At 49.2% G+C, this 9,372-nt stretch overlaps 1 protein-coding gene across 6 annotated transcripts in view; it reads left to right on the top strand.

Annotated features, from left to right (window-relative positions):
* The window catches only part of Hectd4 (HECT domain E3 ubiquitin protein ligase 4), a 155,410-nt gene that overhangs the window by 129,492 nt on the left and 16,546 nt on the right, over positions 1-9,372 (top strand). For all 6 annotated transcript variants that reach the window (XR_003711261.1, XM_028765893.1, XM_028765892.1 and 3 more), the window contains exons 60-62: positions 537-716; positions 5,182-6,488; positions 7,290-7,497. Coding sequence is in view for 5 of the 6 variants with exons in the window: in XM_028765893.1 (XP_028621726.1) it covers positions 537-716; positions 5,182-6,488; positions 7,290-7,497 (1,695 nt within the window). In the remaining variant the exon portion in view is untranslated. The remainder of the gene's footprint in view (positions 1-536; positions 717-5,181; positions 6,489-7,289; positions 7,498-9,372) is intronic.

Genomic DNA, 9,372 nt, shown 5'->3' with positions numbered 1-9,372 from the left:
TTTTTTTTTTTTTTTTTTTTTTTTTTTTTTGGTTTTGGTTTTGGTTTCTCTGTGTAGCCCTGGCTGTCCTGGAACTCACTGTGTAGACCAGGCTGGCCTCAACCTCACAGAGCTCCGCCTGCCTCTGCCTCCATGAACTGGGACTGAAGGCGTGCACCGCCACTGGAGTTGTGGGTCTTGAGGCACTGGGTATCCTTTCCTTTCCTCACTGACTACTTCCTTGTTTATTTTGCTATGGAACCCAGAATAGCTCCAAATACAAACTTTTCCTGCCTCGGCCTTGCAGGGGCTAGGGGACAGATAGAAGCATCACGCCCGCCTGCCCAGTAGCTGCCCTGTGTTCCATTGCCACAAGAGCAGGTGCAGTCCAGGGCTGGCTTCTGGTTGCCACAAGAGCAGGTGCAGTCCAGGGCTGGCTTCTGGTTGCCACACCTGCAGATGAGTCTGCCTGGAGACACTGGGCAGCAGGTGCTTTCTCAGATATACTTGGGTCACATGCTGCCAATCACACGGTATTTTCTGGGCCCTTCTCTTAGGAGTATCCCCACCTCCTGGAGCAGTGCTGGTCTTGCACTCTCTGCCCCTGGAGTTCCCTCTGGCGATGGCCTTTGCTGAGCAGCTGCTGTCTTGGAAATCGGAGGACAGTGAAGGGAAGTCAGAGGATGAGCCTGACAGCATCCCTGCCTCCGTCCTCCTGCACGTGGTAGAACTGCTGGGTGAGGTGCTATTTCTTGGAACAAGTGTGTGTGTGGGGGGGTGGATTGGGGTGGGCTACTGGTCACCCTAGAACTATAGCCTGCCAGAGCACTGCCACTGAAGGTAGGCTTGGGAGCAGATGCTACACCCAGGCCTGACTCCAAGTCTGTGCTCTGCCGGGTGTCACCACTGTACTGCACACACACACACACACATACATACATACATACACACACACACACACACACACACACACATATATATATACATATACACACATTCATACATACATACACATATACAGACAGACAGACACAGACACACACATACACACATACATTCACACACATTCATACATACACACATACATAATGGCAGCCACCTATGAAGCAAAGAATAATATTGTCAGGCCTTAAAGTGTTAAATATTTGCCAGGCATGGAGGGAGAGACAGGCAGATCTCTCTGAGTTTGAGTCTAACCTGGTCTACATAGTGAGTTCTAGGCTAGCCAGAACTACACAGTGAGACCCTATCTAAAAGCAACAATACCAAACTGTAAGTGTTTGCATGATACTCTCCCTGTCAGTTGTAACTTTGATACTGAAGGACAGCATGGGTGTGAGCAATGCTCCCAGATGAAGCACGACAGCCGCAGGGCTGCAGACAGCCTTCAAGCACGCCACACTCACAAATGGCCAACTTATCACGTGCAAACGTACTTCCAGAATATTTGAAGTAAACATTAAGCTTTAATCCTCAATTGTCCTGTTCATGGTTTAGGGGTGAATCCCACTGAAGACTGTTGAGATTAATCAGGACATACAGTGGGGGCTGAATGACTATAGAGGTACAGACTTCTAGTGTATGTGCTAAAGCCAATCCAGCAATTTGGAGATGGTGGAGTCAGGGTGATGGGCAGAGAGGAATGGGACCCTCCCTGCTGAAAAGGAAAACAAACCAGGCAGCAATCCCCAGGTGCCTCAGGGCCACGTGTCACTGAAGTGGTAAGCAGAGGAAAGACCAAGCCTGACTGCTTACTGTCAAACCATGTCTTGCCAGGCCTATGAGCTTTTGTCACGTTGCTTTTTTTTTTTTTTTTAAATGTAGACAGTGTCTCACTTTATAGCTGCCCTGGCTGCCCTGTGAAAAGTAGGAGGCCTCAAACTGGGATTAAAGATGAACACCACCATAAATTTTTATTTTTATCTCAAAAAAAAAATCTAGAGCAGTACATTTTTTTGTGATCCTCCCAATTTTTCAAAAGTGGCATCTATGTTAAGCCTATAGGATATTCAAGATACCCTGGACAGTGCTTCTTGTAGGAACAGATGTCTGTGCTACCATGAGTGGTGGTGGGGGCTGAAGACATGGTGGGGGTGATGTAAGCCTTGAGCCTAGACACAAGGCAGGCACAGGAACTTCACAAGCTTGTTGTCAGTAAGAACTTGCAAGCGGCATTCTCCCAGAAGAGCAGGAAGCTCACTGCCCTCCCCAGAGGACTATACCTGAGCAGTAGCAGCCTTGGGAGCCCCAGAAGAGCTCTATCCAGTGCAAGGCCATCTGGTTAGAACCAGCTGCAGCCTACTCCGTTGTAGCTGTGGACACAGCTGCCTCCTTGGGACATGGCCCAAAATGTTCACCATCCTCATAGCTGCTCACATACCTCAGCTTCCGCCTCCTCCCTCTAGTTCCAGGCAACGTGAATAGCGTTTGGGAGCTGGAGCAGCAGCACAATTGGCCGAGTGCCTGCCTAGCACGTACAGAGCCCTGAGCTGAGCCCCGAACCCTCCACAGATCACGTGCACATCAGATATGCAGAGCTCTTGGCACCGCGCCTTGGTTTTGGGTTTTAGCTTTATTGCTCAGTTTCGTACACAGTGTCTCTTAAGTCACAGACTCTACTTCCTCATCAGCATCACGTGTTGCTTCTCTTTCTCATAAACCCTTTCTTCCCATGAAGTAAGAGTGTTGTTTTTGACAAAATCTCAAATGTTTGATTTTTACCAATAAAGACTCAGGAGCAAGATGCTGGGGTGAAAGCCTGCTAGCCCAGAGAAGCAGAGAAAGTATTCAGCTGACCTTCCTCCTCAGCTGCTGTCCAAAAAGGAAAAGGAGCTCTCAGTTCTTCAAGCCATCTCAAAACCCTCCAACTGAATGTCTGTCCCTTCTACTTCCTGTATGTCTATCCATCTTTCTGACTTCTTTTTCGCTGTTTCTTTCCTAAGTTCACTTCCTGTCAACTGGTTGCTTGCTCTGCCTCTTAACCTGTGGTTGACTTTATTTAATCCTGTTTACAATAAACAGAAAGCTCTTGGATTAAAGGTGTGTGCTAGGGTTGAGCCACACCACAATTAAAAACAGTTTTCCAGTAAATAACATCATCCCGGGGTTCACAGTGTGAGCAAATATCCTGCGATTTAGGATTCTCATTAAGCCAAGATCTTATGTAGCCCAGGCTAGCGTGGAGCTCACTGTGTAGGCAACGATGATCTCAGACTTCCACTCTCCTGCCTCTGCCTTCTGAGTGCTGGGACTACATGTGTCTCTGGGCTGTGTGTGTCTTGTTCTGGGTCAGACGCAGCACAGACCTTACATATGTTGGGCAGCACTCTACCATCTGAGGTACGTCCCCAGCCCAGGACGTCTTTTTTGATAATTTTTCCTCAAAGAGAGCCAGTGTCACGCTCCCTTCATGACTCTCTCTCGTACCCACGAATTGTGCCTGGAGAATGGGGTACTTTATTCAAGTCAGCTCTTTTCTGCTTTGGTCAGTTGGGATTCTTCCTCCTCCTCTTCCTCCTCTTCTTCCTCTTCTCCCTCTTCCTCCTCCTCCTCCTCTTCATTCTCCTTCTTCTACCTCTTTTTGTCTCTTGGTGTTTTCTTGTTTTTTATTTTATTTTATTTTTTTAAACTAAATCTCATTTAGCCAGTGTGGTCTTGAAATTGCTGTGTAGCCAAGGATGACTTTGAATTCCTGCTCCTTCTGCCTCTACTTTCAGAACTCTTGACTTGACTTATAAGAATGCACAACCACACTTAACTCCTGTGTGTGTGTGTGTGTGTGTGTGTGTGTGTGTGTGTGTGCAAGTGCACATGCATTGGAGATCAGAGGTCGTTGTTAGGTGTCTTCCTCGGTTGTTCCCCACTTTAGTTTTTGAAGAAGAATCTTGCACTGAATCTGGAGGTGACTGGCCACACAGCAAGCACCTGTCTGCCGGAGAACTGGAGTTACAGTGTGCCCGGCTTATGTGTGGGTGTGAGAGTCAGACTCAGTTCTTCATGCTTTTAAAGCAAGCACTTTACCAACTGAGCTGACTCCCCAGCCGCTTACTTTTTCTAAACTTAATTTTCAAGGAATTTTTACATCCCTATTATAAATGGGAAATTAGTATACCTTTGCCGTAACTTTAAAATGTGAGTATAAGAGAAATACAAGGAAAATAAATACTGTTATGAAATTTCAGCTAATGCTGTAGCCCTCCAAAGGCTCCTGTGTTAAAGATGAATACGTGTAGGTGCGAGAGGGCTCAGCAGTTGAGCATCTGCTGCTCTTCCAGAGGACTGGGATTCAGTTCCCAGCATCCATGTGTACCTTACAGCCACCTATAACTCTAGTTCCATGGGATTTGAAATCATCTTCTGGTCCTTGTGGGTACCTGCCTACACATGGCTGACAGACACACAGACTCAACACATACAAATAAATAAAAAGAAGAACCATGAGCTGGAGGGGTGGCTCGGTGGTTAAGAACACTTACTCTTCTTTCAGAGGACCTAGCATGGAACTCTGGGTCCAGGAGATCTGACACCCTCTGACCTCATGAACACCAGTACACACATGATACAAATAAAGTTATGCAGGGGCATACATACATATAAACTAAAAATTAACAAATTTTATTTAAAAAAATAAAAACCAATATAAAAAAAAAGATTTTCTGAACGTTCTTCCTTCCTCCCCATCTCTCCTTTCCTTATTCTCCTTTCTTCTCTCCACTCCCCTGCCTCCCTCCTTTTTTTTCTCATTTCCCTCTCCTCCCCTCACTCGGTCTTCTCTGTTCATTTCTTTCTCCCTTTCCTGCCAAGCAGTACTAGGGGTGAAACACAGGGCCTTGGCATGCTGGGCAAGCACTTTGACCCGAGCTCTGCCCAGCCCACACCAAGGCTCTCTTGTTGACTAAGTTAGGGCAGGTTTAAACTGTTGTCAGCATGTGTGGAGGAAGTGAGCTGAGTTACCCATCCCCAGTGGCAGGCATCCTGTATCTTGGGAAGTATCTACTGACTTCTCACCACTCCTCTGCAAAGCAGTGCTGTCTGGCCCGTGCTCCAGAAGCAGGTGGCAGGGTGTGCTGTCCCAGGCATGGGCTAAAAGCCATGACCAGTCTGCACTGGGGCACCATCTGTAAGTTCCATCACGGCTCAGAGCTATTCCTAGGATGTGATGAGCAGTGCTTCCATGCTTACTCTCTCTTCTGTCTGTCTCAGGAAACTTCCTGTGGACCACAGACATGGCAGCCTGTGTGAAGGAGTTGGTCTTCCACCTGTTGGCTGAGCTCCTGCGCACAGTACACACCCTGGAGCAGCGGAAGCACCCAGCTGGCCTGTCCTCCTCCATCGCCCTCCAGCTCAGTCCCTGCCTAGCCATGCTGATGGCCTTGCAGTCAGAGCTTCACAAGCTGTACGACGAGGAGACCCAGAGCTGGGTCTCGAGCAGTGCCTGTGGGGGCTCTGGAACAGCAGCTGTGGGTGACCAGGGCAGATTTTCCACCTACTTCCACGCCCTCATGGAAGGCTGCCTGGCAGTTGCAGAAGTAACTCTACCTACCAATATCAGTGTCACAGCTAGCGGGGTGACCTCAACAACCACCCCAAATCTCAGTGACTCGTCCTCTTCCTCCTCCTCCTCCCCAGGACAGACACCACAGAGCCCTAGCCTCCTGTCCAAGAGAAAGAAAGTCAAGATGAAGCGGGAGAAGGCCTCCTCCTCCAACAAGCGCCAGTCTTCCCGTGCCACAGACTCAGACTCCACCATGCTTAGTATTGGGGGTAGCAAGCCTGAGGACATGCTGTGGTTCCACCGTGCCCTCACCTTGCTCATCATCCTCCGTCACCTTACCAAAAAGGACCCACAGGGCCTAGGTGTAACAAGTGATGCCATTGCTGATGCCTGCCAGGCCCTGGTAGGCCCCACTGCCCATAGTCGCCTGCTAGTGATCTCTGGCATTCCCACCCACCTGGATGAGGCTGTTGTCCGAGGGGCCATCCGCAAGGCCTGCAATGCCCATGGCGGTGTCTTCAAAGATGAAATCTACATCCCACTGCAGGATGAGGACCCCAAGAAGCCAAAAGACAAGGCTGAGGGCGGCGACAGCAAGGTGGAATCTGACAAGTTGCTGGGGTTCCCCAGTGTGGACAGCCTGGAGGGGAGCACGTCAAGCAGCCTGGCCCCCGCCATGAGCATCAGTGCCTCGGCTTCCACCAGCCAGGCCTCAGTCTGCAGCTCCCAGTGTGTTTCACAGACTGCTAGTGACCTCTCAGTGGACCCACTGCCCTCGGGCCTGGAGCTTCCTGTTCCTCCTGTCCTGTTGGAACCCCATGTAGTGTCCAGCCAGGAAAGCCTGGACATTTCCTTATGCAGCACTGGCAGCCTGGGCAGTCTGGGCAGTCTAGGGGAACCTCTAGACAATCCAGAGGCAGCGTCTGTGTCCGACGTGAGCTCAATGTACACGGTCACATCCCTGGACACCCAGCCTCTCACAACACGCCCTATCAAAGGCTTTGCAGTGGTGGAGGTAATAGCTCTCAGCCTTGAAAGCCACTCAACCCTGACCTGGCCAACATGGCTTCTCCATGTTACTTCCAAGGCGTTGTTAGCTAGCAGGCAACATGGGATTCTGGGCAACTCTAAGCAGCCGCTTTTCGTGAGGTCAGCTCTAAGAGGGACATCCAGTCTGGTGTTACAAGGCATAGGCAGTTCATTGTTGTGAGTGGGGTGAGGGTCTCTGGCAAGTACACTCCAGGACCATGGCTGTGTTTTGAGAGGCACTTAGCATGGCGGCAGCATGAGAAGCACGTTCATTGTACTCCAGGGATGCTGAGTACAGGTGCTGTGTGTGCCCAGGTGATCGCTACTTCACGTGCCTCATGTTTCTTGGGCTACCTTGTTTAGGAATGAGGCATCTAATGACTTCTTGCACTTTTACAAGAGTTAGACTCAAAGGTAAAAGCCAGCACTGGGGTGCAGCACTTGTTTAGTGTGCACGAAGTCCTGGGCTCATGCACGCCCCAGCACCACTATAAGAGTAAGTTCCCACTCCTTTGGCTGCATAAAGCCCAAGGGCAAGAACTTTCATCAGTGGCTCTCCCAGCTGGGCCACCTTCCTGGGGACTGGCCACCCTTTAGGCTGCAGAGCTTCCCAGGTGAGCTGTTCTGTAATGAGCGCATTGGCATTGGGAGGGAGTGTCCCAGGAGCAAAGTCAGCAGTGCCCACAGCCCCGGCAGACCCAGCAGAGCTCACCCTTTCTCCTTGTTCACACAGACCCACGGCCCCGGCAGACCCAGCAGAGCTCACCCTTTCTCCTTGTTCACACAGATAAGGTCCCGAGCCAAAGTTGAGAAAGTCAGAGCCAGTTTATTTAACAATAACGATTTGATTGGTCTGTCGAGTCTGGACGGTGAAGACGAGCTGATGGAGATGTCCACCGAGGAGATTCTGACAGTGTCGGTGGTGAACCAGAGTCTGTTTGACACGCAGGGGAGCCCAGGACTAGAGGACTACTTCAATGACAAGTCCATTAAAGGTCAGTTGTAGGCTGTGTGCATTTAGGATTTGTAGTTTCATTTTTATTTTTTAATTCCATGTATGTATTTGTGTGTGAATGTTCATGGCCATCATGGTACCAGAGAGAGGTCAGAGGATAACTTGTGGTAGTCCATCTTCTTTTTCCCCATGTGGGTCCCAAGGATCAAACTCAGTTCCTCAAGCTTAGAGGCAGGCACCCTTACCCACTGAGCCATCGCACAGGTCCAGATTTGGGTTTTTATAATAGAATCTCATATAATCCAGGTTGGCCGTGAATTCCTAATATAGCTGACATTGGCCTGTGTTCTAGCTAGAGACCTTGAGACGGGGCCCCCGCCTGCTCTCAGCCCACTGTGGGCTTCCTTGTTTCAGTGTATTATTGTGTTCTGTCCTGTGCAGCCTCAGACAGGACTGCTTATGTTTACTGGACTCATGCCCCACCTTTAGAACTAGCCAGGGGCTAGAGTGACAGCTCAGCAGTTAAGAGCACTGCTATTCTTCCAGAAGACCTGAGTTCAGTTCCCAGCACTCACATTGTAGCTCATAACACTCTGTAATTCCAGTTACAGGGTATCTAATGCCCTCTTTTGATGTGTGTGGGTAGCAGGCGCACACAGACGTGGTACACATACATATATACAGGCAAACATTCATACACATAAATAGTAAAATCTTCCAGCACCTTGCAGTCCCAGAAGCTGGGAGGCTAGGGCAGAAGGATCACCTGGGCTCAGAAGTTTAATACCAGCCTATAAGGTCCCATCTCAAAGGAGGGCTGGCAAGGTGACTCAGTGACTAACTGTGCCTGCCATTAAACCTGGTGGCCTGAGTTTAATCCCTGCGACCTACTGTGATGGAAGAAGGACTACAGTAGTTGTCCTCTGACTTCCACACTTGTGCTGGTGCAAACACAAACACATACTCTCTCAAAAATAAATACATGAATAAAACACCAGTGGTTCTTCATCCCAGGCCCTAGCAAATGTAGCACAGCACCGTTGATGTAGAGTGTCTTGTTGGTCATAAGGTTTAGAGGGAGGCGCCTTACATTTTGTGCCTAAGCAGCTGCCTTGCCACCCCCAAGGGCTTACAGTGCTCCTTTGGGGTATATTTTGTCCCTCAGGAGATGAGCAGCAGAGGGTTTATTTACAGGATGCCCAAGACTTCTCATTATTGCTTCCTAGGCTCCCCCACTTTGAATCTGGAGTGCACTTTTAGCTCCCGATTCTTTTGCAGTCAACCCTTGTTTTTTTATTTTTATTTTTATTTTTATTTTTATTTTTTCGAGACAGGGTTTCTCTGTGTAGCCCTGGCTGTCCTGGAACTCACTCTGTAGACCAGGCTGGCCTCGAACTCTCGAACTCAGAAATCCGCCTGTCTCTGCCTCCCAAGTGCTGGGATTAAAGGCATGCACCACCGCTGCCCGGCTCTTTTTTATTTTTTATTTATTTATTTATTTATTTATTTATTTATTATTTTGTTGTTGTTGTTGTTGTTTTTCGAGACAGGCAGTCAACCCTTGTATGGATGGTGTTCAAGGCTTTGCTAATGCAGACTTTGGCCTCATTTTGCCCTGCCCCCATCCTCACCCCCTCCTATACACACACATGCACAGTGCTCTCACCCCCTCCTATACACACATGCACACTGTTCTCACCCCTCCTATACACACATGCACACTGCTCTCACCCCTCCTATACACACATGCACAGTGCTCTCACCCCTCCTATACATACATGCACAGTGCTCTCACCCCTCCTATACACACATGCACACTGTTCTCACCCCTCCTATACACACATGCACACTGTTCTCACCCCTCCTATACACACATGCACACTGTTCTCACCCCTCCTATACACACATGCACACT

This window comes from Grammomys surdaster, unplaced genomic scaffold, assembly GCF_004785775.1.
Source record: "Grammomys surdaster isolate TR1022 unplaced genomic scaffold, NIH_TR_1.0 166, whole genome shotgun sequence".
NCBI classification, from domain to species: domain Eukaryota; kingdom Metazoa; phylum Chordata; class Mammalia; order Rodentia; family Muridae; genus Grammomys; species Grammomys surdaster.
The sequence above is the reverse complement of the archived record's forward strand: the minus strand, read 5'-3'. Positions and strand labels throughout refer to the sequence as shown.